This window comes from Psammomys obesus, unplaced genomic scaffold, assembly GCF_907164565.1.
Source record: "Psammomys obesus unplaced genomic scaffold, mPsaObe1.curated_primary_1811, whole genome shotgun sequence".
Lineage (NCBI taxonomy): Eukaryota > Metazoa > Chordata > Mammalia > Rodentia > Muridae > Psammomys > Psammomys obesus.
This window is the reverse complement of record NW_026585895.1, coordinates 39022889-39040309: the sequence shown is the minus strand read 5'-3', so window position 1 is coordinate 39040309 and position 17421 is coordinate 39022889. Positions and strand designations below refer to the sequence as shown.

At 39.4% G+C, this 17421-nt stretch overlaps 2 protein-coding genes across 2 annotated transcripts in view; one reads left to right on the top strand and one right to left on the bottom strand.

Moving 5' to 3' along the window:
* The window catches only part of Kynu (kynureninase), a 169621-nt gene that overhangs the window by 7181 nt on the left and 145019 nt on the right, over positions 1–17421 (top strand). The gene's annotated exons all lie outside the window — the stretch shown is intronic.
* Positions 174–16398, bottom strand: LOC129671100 (probable E3 ubiquitin-protein ligase TRIML2). The gene is made up of 2 exons (XM_055599723.1): positions 16293–16398; positions 174–721 (listed from the first exon to the last, which is right to left on the bottom strand). Exons 1-2 carry the CDS (start codon positions 16396–16398, stop codon positions 174–176), a joined length of 654 nt encoding a protein of 217 aa, XP_055455698.1.

The following is a 17421-nucleotide window of genomic DNA, read 5'->3' as shown; positions in this document are numbered from 1 at the left end:
CACTTGAGGGTTTGTTTTTTTTTGTTTTTGTTTTTGTTTTTGTTTTTTCTGAAAAATCTCAAAGCTTTATTGGCTTAATTACATAAATGCTTTTTACATTCTTGATTTTATTTCCTGCTTTCCTTTGGTCTTGGGTGCCACAAACAGAAAAGTAGAGAGCCAACAGCAGCATTTCAGGAATGAGTTTGAGGGAAACTGAGAGTAAGAGAATTTGAACTCTTGTTTCCATTTGGAACACAAAGAGAAAATACAGGTTTAACTGCTCCTCGAAAGGTAAGGTCAGTGAAACTATAAATGAGGGATCCCTCTGTCACGTCGTAAAATGATACCTGCTTATAACCAAAGTCGAGGAAGACTACAACTTTGTACATTCGCTTTTTCAGGCAGAGCTTTCTTAAGGGAGGAAAGATCCAGAAGGTGTACTCATCCCCCATCATACAGCCCATGAGCACGACTTTATCTCCAGAAGCCCCAGGCATGCTGTTCTCTTTCTCCGTACAGTCACATATGCCCCACTGCCACTGTGTGGCCTGTCCCACGGACACCTCCCAATAATGCCTCCCAGAGTTGAAGCTCTCTGCACCCAACATGGAAGTACTGAAGTTGAATATCCCTGGGGTGTCAGGCACACTCTTTGGTGTGTCTCCGAATCCCACACTTCTCAGGTCCTTAGATAAGACTAGGAAGGGGTGGGCTGTATCTGGGTCCAAAGTCACACATCCTGCAGGAAGAGAACTTCAATTAATCTTAGGGTTTGGCAAAACTGTGCTGGAGCAACAGTTTCTAACAAGTAGCAGGTCCCCAGGAAATGATATACAACAGAGACAACTAAGGAAATCTCGAAAAAGAGACACAAAGCTTTACTTCAATAGATGGACATCATGGAAGAACTATGTTGATATAACTTAACAATGGAAAGGGGTATTGTCTGCTGAGGAAGAAAATAACAAACACATGGTGATAGAATAAAAACAAGTTTAGAAGTTTTTCAACCCAACGTCTGTAGAATTGTGTTAACAACCAGGCACACCTAGATGCCACTTCAAACCCAAGAGATATCCCTTGTAGGGATTTCAATATGTCTGCCTTAGACTCACATGAGAAGGCTTAACCCATGGGAGTAGCACTATTAGGTGTAGCCTTGTTGAACAGGCGTGGTCTTGTTGAAGGAAGTGCGTCACTGTGGGGGGTGGGCTCTGAGGTCTCCTATGCTCAAGCTTCACCCAGTATGGAATCCATTCTGCCTGAAAGTCTCCAGCACCATGTCTGCCTACAAGCTGCCATAATGCTAATGGACTAAACTTCTGAGCTACAAGTCAACCCCAGTAAAATATCTTCCTTTATAAGAGTTGCCGTGGCTGTGGTGTCCCTTCACTGCAATGAAACCTAAGACATCCCCTAAAGATGTTTTCTAAGCACTAGTGTCTGCTAATATAACATGCTTGGGTGTTTTCCCATTTTAGTCATCTTGAATAATCGCTGAGTGTGATATACACCCTTAGCATTAAACAGACCTCGGAAACATACTACAGAGGTTAGGATCCCTAGGGGAATCCTGAAGTGTCCAGAACATGAAGCACAAGGTAATTCCTTTTAACTGTAAGAAGGTGATACTTGTATATCAGTCTGCTTTCCCCACCAAAGAAAGTGATACTTGTGTATCAGTTTGCTTTCCCCACCAAATATTGTGATTTTCCAGAGCTCCTGAAACACTCTTTTTACTGCTTGCATTGCCTCCCACACATGACATCACCTAGCCTCAGTTTTAAACACCCTCTGAATGATCATGACCCACTGCCTAAAATCGAAAGAAAGAAAGAAAGAAAGAAAGAAAGAAAGAAAGAAAGAAAGAAAGAAAGAAAGAAAGAAAGAAAGAAAGAAAGAAAGAAAAACCAGTTAGAAATAATATGGGAATTTGAAATATAACAAACCCCAAATGTAACTTCAACCAGACCCCTGTCAAATTCAGTTATCTTAGTTACTAGCATCCATATCCCTTTCATTAGACTAATTCAAAATATTTATTTCTAACATCAAAACCAGCAGTAGGTCTGTGGTGGTTTGAGAATGGTCCCTATAAGCTCATGTTTGAATACTTGGTCCTTAGTTGGTAGATTGCCAATTTGAATTTCTTAGCTAATTGTATCTATATCCCTTTCCTTTCACTAATGAAAAGAAAATATTTATTTCTATCATCAAAACCAGTCGTAGGCCTGAGTTGGTGTGAGAATGGTTCCCTAGGCTCATGTTTGAATATTTAGTCCTCAGTTGGCAGAACTTTGGGAGCACAATTAAGGTGTGGCTTTGCTGGAGGAGGTGTGTCACTGAGGTGGGTTTTGAAGCATCACCAGAATCCTATTCCCACTGTGTTCCCTGCTTCATGGTTGTGGTTGGAGATGTGATCTGCCTCCTTCTGCCTGGTGCCTCTCTGGCTGACCATCATGGATTCTAAACCCCTGAAACCGTAAGCGGCAAATAAAATCATTCTTCTATAAGTTGCCTTGGTCCTAGTGCTTCATTACAGCAACAAAAAGATAAGTGGTACAAGATTTTTACCCACCCACACACCTTTTTTTCCTGAGACAGGGTTTCTCTGTGTAGCCCTGGTTGTCTACAACTTGCTCTGAAGGCCAGGCTGCCCTCAAACTCATGGAGATTAGTCTGTCTCTGCTTTCCTGAGTGCTGGGATTAAAGGCCTGTGCTCCCATGCCCCGCTGAATTCTGTTTCATTCTTTCTTTTTCTTCTTCTTTTTTTAAATCTTTCTATCTACCTACCTACCTCCTATGGGTTTTGGAGATCAGGTTTCTATGTGTAGACTTGGATGTCCTGAACTCACTTTGTAGACCAGGGTGTTCTTAAACTCACAGAGATCCACCTGCCTTTGCTTTTTGATCTTAGCCATTCTGGTGAGTTTAAGATGGAATCCCAGAGTCTTTTTAATTTGCATTTCCCTGATGATTAAAAACTTTGAGCATTTCTTTATGAGCTTCTCTGCCATCACAGATTCTTCTGTTGAGAATTTGATGTTTAACACTGTACCCCATTTTTATTGAATTATTTGGTTTGTTAGTGTTTAAGTTATTTATATATTTTGGATATTAGCCCTCTTTCTGATGTAGGGTTGGTGAAGATATTTTCCCAATCTATAGTCTGTCATTTTGTTCTATTGACAGTGTCCTTTGACTTAGAGAAGATTTTCAATTTCATGAGGTCCCATTTATTAATTGTTGACTTTGGAGCCTGAGCCGTTGGTGTTCTGTTCAGAAAGTTGTCTCCTGTGCCAATGAATTTCAGGCTTTTCCCTACTTCCTCTTCTAATAGATTTCATGTATCTGGTTTCATATTGAGGTCTTTGATCCATTTGGACTTGCGTTTTGTGCAGAATAATAAATATAGATCTATTTGTGTTTTTCTACATGCAGATAGCAAGTTAAACCAGCACCATTTGTTGAAGATACTTTTTATCCCAGTGTATAGTTTTGGCTTTTTTGTTAAAAATCAAGTGTCCATAGGTGTATGGGTTTATTTCTGGGTCTTTAATTCAATTCAATTAACCAAACTGTCTGTTTCTATGTCAATACCATGCAGTTTTTATCACTATTGCTCTGGAGTACAACTTGAAATCAGGGATGGTGATATCTCCTGAAGTTCCTTTATTATACAGAATTGTTTTAACTATCCTGGGTCTTTTAGCTTTCCATATGAAGTTGATAGTTTCTCTTTCAAGGTCTGTAAAGGATTGTGTTGGAATTTTGATGGGAATTTTATTGAATCTGTAAGTAGCTTTTGGTAAGATAGCAACTTTTACAATGTTAATCCTACTGATCCATCAGCATGGGATATCTTTCCATCAAAATCTTATTCAATTTCTTTCTTCAAAGACTTGAAACTCTTGTCATAGAGGTCTTTCCCTTGCTTGGTAAGAATTACACCAAGATATTTGATATTATTTGTGACTACTGTGAAAGGTGATGTTTCCCTCATTATTTTTTCAGCCTGTTTATCACTGGTATAAAAGAGGGTACTGTTTTTTTTTTAAGTTAATTTTGTATCCAGCCACTTTGCTGAAGGTGTTTATCCATTGTAGGAGTTCTCTAGTAAAATTTTGGGGGCCGCTTATGTATACTATCATATGATATGCAAGTAGGGAACTTTTACATCTACCTTTCTAATTTGTATCCTTCTTGATCTCCTTTAGTTGTCTTATTGCTCTAGCTAGAAATTCAAGTACTATCTTGAAAAGATATGGAGAAAGTGGACACCCTTGCCCCTGATTTCAGTGGAATTGCTTTAATTTTTCTCTCCATTTAACTTAATGTTGGTTATTGGCTTGCTGTGTATTGCCTTTATTATACTTACATATGCACCTTGTTTCCTTGATCATCAAACATGAAAGGGTGATGGATTTTGTCAGCATCTAACAAGATGATCATGTGCTTTTTCTTTCTTTCAGTTTGTTTGCTTGGTGGATTTTGTTGATGGATTTTTATATGTTCAATCATCTCTGCATCCCTAGGATGAAGCCTATTTGATCATGGTGGATGATATTTTTGATGTGTTCCTAGATTCAGTTTGAGAGTGTTTTTTTTTTTTTTTTTTTTTCATCAATGTTCATGAGGGAGTTTGGTCTGACACTCTCTTTCTTTGTTGTTTTCTGAGTGTTTTAGGTATCAGGATCACAGTGGCCTCATAAAATGAGTCTGACATTGTTTCTTCTGTTTCTACTTTCTGGAATAGTTTCAGGAATATTGCTATTCATTCTTTGGAAGCCTGGTAGAACTCTGCACTGAAACCTTCTGGTCCTGGGCTTTGTTTCTTTGTTGTTGTGAGGCCTTATTGACTACTTCTATTTTGCTAGGGGTTATTAATCTATTTACATTGTTTACATGATCTTGATTTAATATTGTGAGCTGTGTCTATCAATAAAATCATCCATTTTGTTTACATTTCCAATTTTGTGGCATAGTTTTTGAAGATCTAATGACTTTTTTTTATTTCCTCCGTGACTTACTTCCCTTTTCTATTTATGATTTTGTTAATTTGGAATTCTCTCTCTCTCTCTCTCTCTCTCTCTCTCTCTCTCTCTCTCTGCCGTTTAGTTAGTTTGGCTTAGAGTTTGTCTACCTTGTTGATTTTCTCAAAGATTCAGCACTTGTTTTTTTTTTTTTGTATTGTTGATTCTTTGAGTTGTTCTCTTTGTTCTACTTTATTGATTTCAGCCCTGAGTTTAATTATTTCATGCCATCTACTCCTCTTGAGTGTGTTTGTTTCTTTTTGTTCTAGAGTGTTCAGGTGTGCTTTCAAATAGGTAGTATAATATAACTCTAATTTCTTTCTGAAGGCACATAGGGCTATGAACTTTCCTCTTAGCACTGCTCTCATTGTGTCCTATAGGTTTGGGTATGTTTTACTATAATTTTCATTAAATTCTAGAAAATCTAATTTCTTTCTTTATTTACTTGCTGACCCAGTGGTCATAGAGTAGAGAGTTGTTCAGCTTCCATGAGTTTGTAGGCCTTCTGTTGTTTCTGTTGCTGTTGAAGTCTAGCTTTAATCCATGATGGTCTGATAAAAAACAAGGTATTATTTCAATATTTTTTGTATCTGTTGAGGCTTTCTTGGTGTCTGGATATGTGGTCAATTCTGGAGAAAGTTTCTGAGGTGCTGAGAAGAGGTATATTATTTGTGTTTGGGATATTCTGTAGTTATCTGTTAGGTCCAATTGACTCATAATGTCAGTTAGTTTCACTATGTCTCTGTTTAGTTTCTGTCTCAATGACCTGTCAACTGGTGAGAAAAGGGTGTTAAAGTCTCCTACTATTAACGTATGTGTTTCAATATGTGATTGAAGCTTTAGTAACATTTCTTATATGAACATAGGTGCCCTTACATTTGGGGCATATATGTTCAGAATGGAGACATCATCTTGGTGAATTTTTTTTCTTTTGTGAGTATAAAGTGTCCTTCCCCATTTCTCCTGTTTAATTTCGGCTGAAACTCTCTTTTTATTAGATATTAGAATAGCTACTCAAGCTTGCTTCTTGGGTCCATTTGCTTGAAAAACCTTTTTCTGGCTCTTTACTGCAAAGTAGTATTTATCTTTGTCGCTGAGGAGTCTTTTCTTGTATGCAGTAGAGTGACGATCCTGTTTACCAGCCATTCTGTTAGTCTGTGTCTTTTCTTTGGTGAATTGAGATCATTGATGTTGAGAGATACTAATGACCAAAGATTTTTTTAATTAAATTTTTATTTTTTAATATTAGTTACAGTTTATTAACTTTGTATCCCAGCTGGATCCCACTCCCCCATTCCCTCATTCCCTCCCAATTCCACCCTCCCTCCCTCATATTCTCCCTACCCCTTTCCAAGTCCCCCCTTTCCAAGTCCACTGATAGGGACCTCCTCCCCTTTCATCTGACCCTAGCTTATCAGGTATCTTCAGGCCTGGCTGCAAACTCCTCCTCTGTGGCCTAGCAGGGCTGTTCCTCCCTTGGGTGGGGGGAGGTCAAAGAGCCAGCCACTGAGTTCATGTCAGAAATAGTCCCTTACTAGAGAACACTCTTGGATACTGAGCTACCATAGGCTACAACTGAGCAGGGGTTCTGGGTTATATCCATAAATGGTCCTTGGTTGGAGATACAGTCTCACAAAAGACCCGTAGGCCCAGATATATTTATGATGAAAGATTTTTAAGCCCTGTTATTTTATTGTTGGTGATGTTCGTGTGTAGGGGGGGTGCAAGAGAGAGAGGGAGAGAGAGAGAGAGCTTTCCTTCTTTTCTTTTTGCTGGTGTGGATCATTTATTTCTTGTGTTTTCTTGCATGAATTTTCTTGCATCGTATTTTCTGTAGGGCTAGATTTCTGGATAAATATTGTTTAAATTTGGTTTTATCTTGGAATATCTTGTTTTTCCATCTATGGTGATGAAGAGTTTTGTTGAGAGTTTGGGCTGACATCTGTGGTCACTTAAGGTTTGTAAGACATAGGCCCTGGCCCTTCTGGCTTTTAAAGTCTCTGTTGAGAAGTCAGGTTAATTCTTATAGGGCTGCCTTTAAATGTTACTCTGCCTTTTTCCTTTGCACCTTTTAATTTCTTTCTTTGTTCTGTAGATTTGATGTTTTGGTTATTATGTGCAAATGGACCCAAGAAGCAAGCTGAAGTAGCTATTCTGGTTCAATCTACTTAGTGTTCTGTATGCTGCTTATATGTTTGTAAGCATCTCTTTATTAGACTGGCAAAAGTTTCTTCTATGATTTTGTGGAAAATATTTTCTGGTCCATAGAGCTGGGACTCTTCACCTTCTTCTATTCCTATTATTTGTAGATAAGGTCTTTTCATAGTATCTCAGAATTCTTGGATGTTTTGTGTCAGATATTTTTTGATTTAACATTTTTTGACTTATGTATCAATGTCTTCTATTATATCTTCCATGGCTGAGATTCTCTCTTTCATGTATTAGATTCTGTTGGTGGTGCTTGCATCTGTTGTTCCTGTTCTCTTCCATAGGTTTTACATTTCCAGGATTCCTTCAGACTGTGTATTCTTTATTGCTTCTACTTTGATTTTCAGGTCTCGGACAGTTTTATTCATTTCCTTCACCTGTTTAATTGTGTGTTCCAGTATTTCTTTAATGGATTTATTCATTTATTTTCTAAAGGCCTCTATCATCTTCATGAGACAGTATTTAAGGTTGTTTTCTTGTTCTTGAGATATGTTAGGATATCCTGGGCTTGCTGCAGTTTAACAGTTAGGTCCTGGTATTGTCATATTGCCCAGTCTCTTGTTATTTGTGTTCTTTAAACTTTTTCATTATTATTATTAACAATATATTCATTTTGTAGCCCCTTCCCTCATCTCCTACTGGTCCCACCCTCCTTCCTTCTCCCCCCCAATATCCCTCCCCTAGTCCACTGATAGGAAAGGTCTGAGGTCCTTCTCCCCTACTATCTGACCCTAGCCTGTCAGGTCTCATCAGGACTGTTTGGATCTTCCTTCTCTGTGGCCTAGTAAGGCCACCTCACTAGGGAGAGGTGATCAAAGAGCAGGTAACCAAGGACCATGCATAGAGAAAACCTAGACCCCCTACTCAGATGTATGCCATGGACAGTTCAGTTTCCAGGTGGGTTCCCTAGTAAGCAGAGCAAGGACAGTCATTGTTATTTGTGTTTTTACCCTGGCCTTTAGCCATCTGTTTGTCTCTGGTATTGGCAGGCCTGGTGATCCTAATGGTCCTTGACCTCTGGGAATACAGGTGTGACTGTGATCCATGAGAAAGAATGGATAAGGGGGCAAGGGCATAGTTCAGTGTTGCTGTGCTTTCACAGGAGGTGGGTGCTGGGAGTGGGCTGGTACTGTTTGTCCTGGGTGGCTGCTATGGCCTCTGGGAATAAAAACTGTGTTCTGGGTTGGAATGGGGTGTGCAGGGGACAGAGCGTAGTTCTCTGCTGTTAGGTTTGCTGGAAGGACAGGACAGGCTGGGACATATAGCTCAAGGGTTCTCACCTGGAGCTCCCTAGGGACCAATATAGGGGTGCACATACAGATGAGGTCCAGTAGATGAAGCCTGTGTGCAGGCAGGTGGCTGGCATGTAGAGGTCTTACATTTGCCCCAGGTGGATGTACAGCCTAATGTGTTTAAATAAACATAATAAATTAATAATGAGCCTTTACAAACAAAGATAACTCAAATTTTAATTTTTAAACTTAAAAATGTAACCCAAATCACAAAACATTTGATTACTTTCTACTTAAAAAGAAGTAGAGAGATAAAGTCTCCCGCACAGGTGAAAAATAATCTGGAAGGGGCAATGATTGTCCTAGTCATTTCAGGGTGATATGACAAAATGGAGTTTATTATATATAAATAATAAAAATTAGTTTCCCACATATGAGTTACCAAAGACCAAAGTTATGACAGATACCAGAAGATTCTGCACAGAGACGATGCCTTGTTTCCTCAACCTCTGAAGAGGAAGGTGAATGGTGACAGAAGGGAAGTGGAGACAAAGGATTAAACCTATGTGGACTGCCATCACACAAATCTACTCACATAATGAAAAAAGGCTGGAAGGCTCTCTAAGCTCATACATAAGGGCATCATCCATGACTGACTCACCTCCTAAACATGCCACCTCCTGATACCATTATCTTTCAGATAAAGTTTCAATGCATGAATGCAAGAAGGTACCAGGATTCAAACAACTCAATTCTGCCCTTGATCCTCACAATGCCCATTTTCTTCTCACATATAAACTACATCCACTCTATCCGAGTAATTCCAAAAGTTTTCAGTTTTTCTAGCATCAAATATTTTGGCTCCCCTCCCTTCTCTCCTCCCAGTCTCACCCTCCCTCCCACACTCTTCTTCCTTTCCCCTCCCCTTCACAGCAGAAAAGGGAAGCTCCCCCCCTTTACAAATGCACCCCAGCTCACCAAGTCACATCAGGAGTTAGTACATCCTCTTCTATTAAGGCCAAGCAAGAAAAACCAGCTAGGGAAAAGTGATCCAAAAGCAGGGTCAGGTATGACCCACGCTCCCCTTGTTGCTAGGGTATCCACATGAAGACCAAGCTTCCCATCAGTAACATGTATGTCATAAGCCTAGGTCCAGTCCATGCATGCTCTTTGTTTAGTGCTTCAGTCTTTGTAAGCCCCAATGGGCCTTGGTGAGTTGATGCTGTTGGTCTTCTTGAGGAGTTCTTGTCCCCTCCAGGATCTTATATCCTTTCCCATACTCCTCCACAAGACTCCCCTAGGTCTGCCTAACATTTGGCTGTGGGTCTCACCATCTGTTCTGTTCCACTTCAATTTTAAAATTTGTCTTCTGCATCATCTAAATCAGACATGGGTAAAAGCCAAGGTGTAAGCTATCACAAAGCAAACTCACCCCAACTGGAATCCTGTAAACTCGAACAGATTAAGTGCATATCCTATCCAAGCATAGGATAAACACTCACACCTTAAGAATCAGATACAGCCAAGGGAGGGTATGTGAAACAACAAACAAAACAAACAAATAACAACAACAATAAAAAACCAAAGTCCCTAGTAAGACCAAAGCCCACAAAGGCAAACTTTAAATATTAGCATGAGAAAAACATTTTCTCTAGAATCTAGAACGAGATAAGGGTGTCCATTTTCACTACCATTATTCAGCATAGTGCTCAAAAGTCTTAGCTAGAGAATAAGACATTGCACACAGTCAAATAGATAAGCAAGCAACTCCCCCCACCACGCACGTAATATAATAAAACTTAATAAAAGAGATACCAATCAACAAATGGGCTAATGAAACTTTTCTCAATGGATGTGCTCTATTATTCTCTATAATTGAATTTTTCTTGAGTTGAAGAGTATAAGTTTCCATTGTGTTTATTTCATTCACCCTTCAATTTGGTTACCTGTTACATATTATTTTTTTTTCAGGGGTTTCAATATACCCCCCAGTTCTCATAAATATCTTTTAGTTCCTAAACAAAAGAAACAGAGATGTTTTAGATTTAAATAAGCTTTATAGCACCATAACTGAGGAGGTATCAGCCCTCTAAAGCTATTTTGCTATTTTCCAGCTACACATCCCAAATGACTTGCTATAATTGTTCCTGCCTGGGATGCCTCTGTTCCATCAGGCCAACTACCATGGCAATGTGTTCATAGTCCATACTGCCTGTGGTGACTTCTTCTAGGTCTCCTCTCCTGTTTCTCTCTCCTGTCTCATGGTTCCCATCTGAGACCCCAAGCCTGAGAACCTAAGCTCTGCCTACATCTCTTCTGCCCAGCTATAGGCTGTCAGCAACTTTATTTAACCAGTGAGAGAATATTGACAAGCTAAGTTTACATAACATCACTTGGTGCACCTGAGAATGTGCTAGTATGGGCTGTAGCCAGATCTTGGGGACCAGTATCTAACCACTGAGTGCATAGCACTAGACCAACCCCCAGCTGTTGCGCTGTCTGCCAATATTCCATTTTCTATCTCCTACCCTTCTATGCACTCTAATATTCCCACCCAGAGTGTTTTCTCTATCTCTTCCATTTTATCTCTATTTTGTTATCCCTTCTCCCTTAAGACACCTCTGCTCCCAGTGGCTCATTTCTACTGCTCTGGCTTCCACATGTACTCCAGGTTAAACATACAAAACAAGAGATTTTTAGCTTGGATGTACATATGAAAGAGAGCAGGCAGCACTTGTGTTTCTGTGCCAGAGTGACCTCACTCAGTACAAATTTTTGCAATTCCATTCATTTACATGCAAGTTTTGTTATTTTATTTTTCTTTACAAATGAGTAATATTCCATACTGTTCATGTATTGTGTTCTTTTAAAAATCCATTCATTTGTTGATTGATCTCTTGATTGACTGTAGTTCTCAGCTATTTTGAATTGAACCATTATGACCATCGATGTACAAGCATCCTTGCAGTAGGATACAAAACCTTTGGGTATATACGTAGGAGTGATATTGCTAGGACACAATCTCTCTCTCTCTCTCTCTCTCTCTCTCTCTCTCTCTCTCTCTTTCTTTAGAAACCTCCAGACTGATTTCCACTGTGTTTGAACTAAAAGGAATGAGGAGTCTGTTTTTCCCACACCCACACCATCATTTGTTGTTGGTTGTATTTCTAATCTTGGTCATTTTGCTTAGGGTAAGATGAAATCTCAAAGGTCATTTAATCTGCCTTTCAGTCATGGTTAAGGATGTTGTATACTTTTTAAAATGTTTACCAGCTTTTGTGTTTCATGCTTTGAAAACTGTTCTTTGTTGTTATTTTGTTTGTTTCATGGCTGATTTTTAGTTGGGGTGTTTGTTTTTGTGAACTTTTTCTTTTTACTTTTAGTTTTTGGTAAGTGCTAAAGATTAATTTTATATTAGATGTATATCTGGCAAAGATTTTCAATAATTAAAGCTTTGAGTGGAATATGGAGATTGGGAGAATGGGAAAGGGTTAGATTGAGGTTAGCCAAGCTTAGGATATATGAAGAAGCTTTTTTGAAGTCCAGCAGTGTGTAGAATATATACATAAATTCATACATACATACATATATACATAATACTTACATTATGTGTGTGTATGTAATTTTAAGGGAATTTGATCAGAAATACCCTCGATGTTTGGACCCCAAGAAGAGAATAGGTATTTGAATGAAGATTTTAGTGACATGCATGAAATGCCTCTTATATGTTACTGGCTGTGAAGTCCACAGGGACACGCAAAATGAAGCAGGCTCTTGTCACTGCTCTTGGTTGGCCATTATAACTAGATGGTGACATCCCATTGCTGAAGATACCGTTCATTTTGGGTGCAAGACAGAGGAATCAACCTTAAACTGTCCGGGAACCTCTTGTCTGCTCACTAGCTTGCGTAGTGCCAAAACATGCCACTTTCTGCTGGAGGAGAAAAATATTGATGTTGATACCCAGCAGTGGACTCCAAATGAAATAATAGTAGTTTGATGGTAAGATATACCTACTGGTGAAATCGCGGCATGGTATTTATGGAGCTAACCAGCCACTTTCTGATTGAATATGAGGCTTTCATGCCTGTTACATAACCCTGGCATAAAACCCACGACTCTGAAGATAACACTGTGAGAAACCAACTGCTGTTTTGTTAAATGACCATGCTGTCAAGCTACACTCTTGACATATTTATGTGTCTAGCTATAGATTTGTGCAGCTCTCGACTTGGATCTGGGAAGCTTCTTTTGCAGTGGATAAAAACAGAGACTCAGCCGCATCAAAGTGCCAAGTATAAATAACAATGAGGGTTTAGTTGTACATGGACCACCTGTGTCAACCTCCCAGCATAGAATGCTCAAGAAACTTCTTAGAAGAGGGGAAAGAAGGAATGTAAGAGGCAGTCTGTAGGGAACAGACCTTAATGAAATGCTGACTTTGGGACATGATGGCTATTAAATACTTAAAATCACAGCAGCTGTGGTTACCTGCACAAGATCAATCCAGCCAAAATTCTTCCACAGACCAGGGAGACTCTCTAAGGCCCCACCCATGGCAGAGGAGCTGTTTGCATTTTCAGCTGCTGAGTTTTGGTAACTCTTCTTTAAAGGAGTGCCATTGATAGATTTCTCACACGCTTCTCAGTGGGCACATAACCACAAACATATAGGCAGCACTAAACCGACTGTGACGGTGAAAAAAAAAAAGATACAAAGTTGGAGAGGAAACAGGGTAGAGGGACCTAGAAGGAGTTTGAGGGAGGTACTGATGGATCAAAATAGGTGTAACTATATGAAACTTGAAAGGCTAAGATAAAAAAACACAAGTGACAACACATGCTGGAAAGGATGTAGAGAAAGGGGAACCCTCCTCCATTACTGGTGGGAATGTAAACTTGTACAATCATTTTGGGAATCACTCTGGTGCTTTTCTCAGAAAATTAGGAATAGCGGTACCTCAAGATCCAGCTATACCACTCCTGAGCATATATCCAAAAGATTCTCGACCATACAAAAGGGGCATTTACTCAACTTTGCTCATAGCAGCTTTAATCGTAATAGCCAGAATCTGGAAACATCCTAGAATGGATACAGAAATTGTTGTAAATTTATACAATGGACTATGTTTCAGCTTTTAAAAACAAAGAAATCCTAAAATTTGCAGGTAAATGGATGGAACTAGAAAAGGTTATCCTGAATGAGGTAACCCAGAAGCAGAAATACATGCACGGTGTATACTCACTTATAAGTGGATACTAGACCTATATGATAGGATAAACATACTAAAGTCTACAGACCTAAAGAAGCTAAACAAGGAGAATCCTAGGGAAGATTTTTAATTCTCATTCATAATGACAAACAGGATAGATGCCGGAAGTGGTAGAAGAGAAAGGGAACAGGACAGGAGCCTATTACAGATAACTTCTAAAAGACTCCACCCAGCAGGAGATCAATGCAGATGCAGAGACTCACAGCCAAACTTTGCACAGAGCACAGGGAGTCTCGTGGGAAAAGGGGGATATAGAAGGACCCGGCAGGGACAAGGGATCTGCAATGAGACCAACAAAGCCAAAATAAAGCTGGGCCCAGGAAGCACTGTAGAGACTGATGCATCAACCAAAGACCAAGCATAGTGAGGACCTAGAATGCCCGCTCAGATAGTACATAGACAGCTCAGTCTCCATGTGGGTTCCCTAGGAAGGAGAGAACAGACAGTCTATGACAGGAACTCAGCTGCCTGCTCCTTGATCACCTCTCCCTGGTGGGGTGACCTAAACAGTCCACAAAGGAAGAGGATCCAAATAGTCCTGATAAGACCTGATAGGCTAGGTCAGACAGTAGGGGAGGAGGACTTCCCCAATCAGTGAACTAGGGTAGAAGGATAGGGGAAGTAGAGGGAAGAAGGGTGGGATCAAAGGACATGAGGGAGAGGGCTACAAAGTGAATAAATTGTAAAATAATAATAATAATAATATGAAGAAAAAATAAGGAAGAAAGTCAAATTATCATTGGGCAGTTTTAAAAGTTTTCAATCCGAGCCATTATGGAAATATAAATTAAAACTATTTTGAGACTTCACCTCATCACAGTCAAAATAGCTATCCTCGAAAAGACAGATGACAATAAATGTGGATAAAGATGTGGGAAGTGAAGTTTATCCACTGCTGCTGGGAGTGTAATCTAGCCCAGCCACTATGGAAATCCCTATGAGGTTTTCCCAAAACTTGAAAATAGAATTGCCATCTAACCCAGCTATACCATTCCTGCATATAGACCCGAATGGCTCACTACTCTACTGGAGAGACATGTTTACATCCATGTTACTGATACTCAGTGCACAGTAGCATGGATATGGAACTAGTCTACATGTCTGTTGAGAATTAAACGGTTGATAAAAATGCGGTACACATACACAATGGAATTTTCCTGTAAGGGAAAAGAAAAGTTATGAAATTTGCAGTAAAAGGAAAATCTGGATGTTCCTTATGTTAAGGGAGGCTAAGAAAGATAAAAATCATGTATTTTCTCTCATATAAAGATACTAACTTTTAAGGTACATCTCTCTCTCTGTGTGTGTGTGTGTGTGTGTGTGTGTGTGTGTGTGTGTGATTTGAAGGTAAAAGGAAGACCACAGTGGGGTAAAGGACAGATAGCAGAGGTCAAATAACATATATCTGACCTGTATTAGATACTTTTTGTTTCTGTGATATAGCACCATGGCCCAAATCAACTCATGAATAAAAGGGTTTGTGCTTAGCATTCAAGAGGGGGAATCGCATAATTGGAGCAGAGGACATGGCAACAGGAGCCCAGCTTAAAAATTACATATTCGACTGCAAACACAAGGCAGAGAAAGTAAACTGGAATAGAACAAAGTTAAAAATCTCCCAAATCCTATCCCAGCCTCTAGTAAGGCTGCACCTCCTCCACAGTCATACCAAGAATCAGAGAGCAACAGTTTAAATGTGCAACCCTATTGAGGGATGTGTCTCCTTCAAACCACCACGTGACCTGAAAGCAGAAGGAGGACTAGAAGAGGGCTACGGCAGATGAGAGGGAAGGGATAGTCAACTAGAACACCTTTTATTTGAGAAGGTTATAATGAGAACCAATACTTTGTATACTAATTAAAGTCAACCAATTAATTACAAACCTAAGACATAGGGCTTAGTATAATCTGAGTTTATGCCTCCTGTGTATGCACGAGCACAGATAGTGTATTTCTAATGAACTAAATGGAAACTGACTCTATATTTTCTTCTGTGAAAGCACAGCCTCCACAGAATTCCTCTTCTTTGGGCTTGAACTGCTACAGCTTTCCCAGCGTGGCACAGCAAACAGTGGCCCTGCAGGTACGGAACCTGCTCCTTTGGCTTCATTATTCTCTGCAGTTGCAGGGACTCTCAGCAATGGCCTACCTGTGTGGCAGTTCTCCGTCTAGTTCCTAAAACTTCTAGGAGCATCCTTTAAAATCAGGTGGAAGTAGATTGTGCCAAGAGCCCATGCCTTTTTCATAAATACTGAGTGAACTTCTCTTGGACATGGGCCACCTTTATGGTTTCAGTGTTCCAAAGGGGTTGTTCTAGAAACAGCATAGGTCATAACTATGACAACCAATTAGCACTACATTCAAATATCGTATGTCAAAGGTTGAGCTAGGTAACAAACCTACATCCTCACAACTTCCCTAAACCGTTTTGTACTCAAGGTCTTACCAAGCAGTGGTCTTCAGCATAGCAATATGCTTTGGAAGTCATTCTTCCACTGTCTTGATAAATAGCTTCTGCCTTCCCTATGGCTATACTAATTTCTTTATCAAGTTCTCACTTGATACCTTTGTTCCTCCCACATGAACACTCCTCTTCATTATTTATCACTTGATGAGCCTGAACTTTTTCTAAATCTTTGGGTTCCGCATCCCTTTCTACTATAAATCCCATCCTTAATTCATTTCTCTTCTCTCACAGATTCCAGTAAGCAACCAAGGGAAGCCATATAGAACACTTAAAATTTCTTAGACATTTCTTCTTCCAAAAACTCAAATTTCATTGCTCATACATCCCTCTTCAGCTCTAGAACACAGACACAATTTGGCCAAGTTTTTTGTTTGTTTGTTTTGTTTGTTTGTTTGTTTTTGTCATGTAATAATAAAAATGGCTGCTTGGCCAGTTTCCAGTACTGTGCTTTTTATTTGTATCTGAGACCTTAGAACTGCTTTTCTTGTGTCTATTTTTTTCAATATTGTGACTACAATCTCTCATTCAAAATTCAAGAAGAGTGAGGATTTCCACAAAGTTTCTGTCTTTCTCAAATATCCCTGTATGGTCCAGCTTCTACCATTGCCTACCTCAAAGCTGATCACACATTTGAGGGCATTAAAAAAAATTTTAAGTTAAAATATATTTATTTCATCTTCTTTTTTTTTCTCCCTCCAACCATGCTGATATACCCTGCCTCTTGCTTTTTTTTTTTTTTTTTTTTTTTTTTTTTTATCCATGGCTTCTTTTTTCTTTCAAATATACAGAACCTATTCAGCCCATATATATCAGACAGTCCAATCCAGTCTGCCACAGAGAATACCTAATCAAATCCAGGAGTCTTTTTTTTTCTCACAGATATGGTGTTGAGGCTGCTAAGGTGCCAGTTTCTTCAGTGTATGTAAAGGCTTACCCTTGCATGACTACAATGTCTGGAAGGGAAGAGGAGACTGTTGCATCATCACAGATCAGAGTGGAAGAAGAGGCTGCTCTTGGAAACTCCCTTCATGTGAACATACATCTGAGTCCTGACACAAATCCCTGAGGCCTATTCTTGTTCTAAAGGACCTAATTCAATGCATTATCATCTTGAAGATTAAGTTTTAAGGTAGAAAATTTGGGTACATTCAAAGAAACCATCATGGATACAGTATAGATAGATAGATAGATAGATAGATAGATAGATAGATAGATAGATAGATAGAT

Bases quoted from the DNA above. Each gene is read 5' to 3' on its own strand.
- LOC129671100 (XM_055599723.1), bottom strand. From the start codon at position 16,398: ATGGGATTTATAGTAGAAAGGGATGCGGAACCCAAAGATTTAGAAAAA. The intron at 722-16,292 runs GTATCAAGTGAG...CTCTTCCTGCAG, and splicing joins TTCATGTGGGAGGAACAAAG to GATGTGTGACTTTGGACCCA.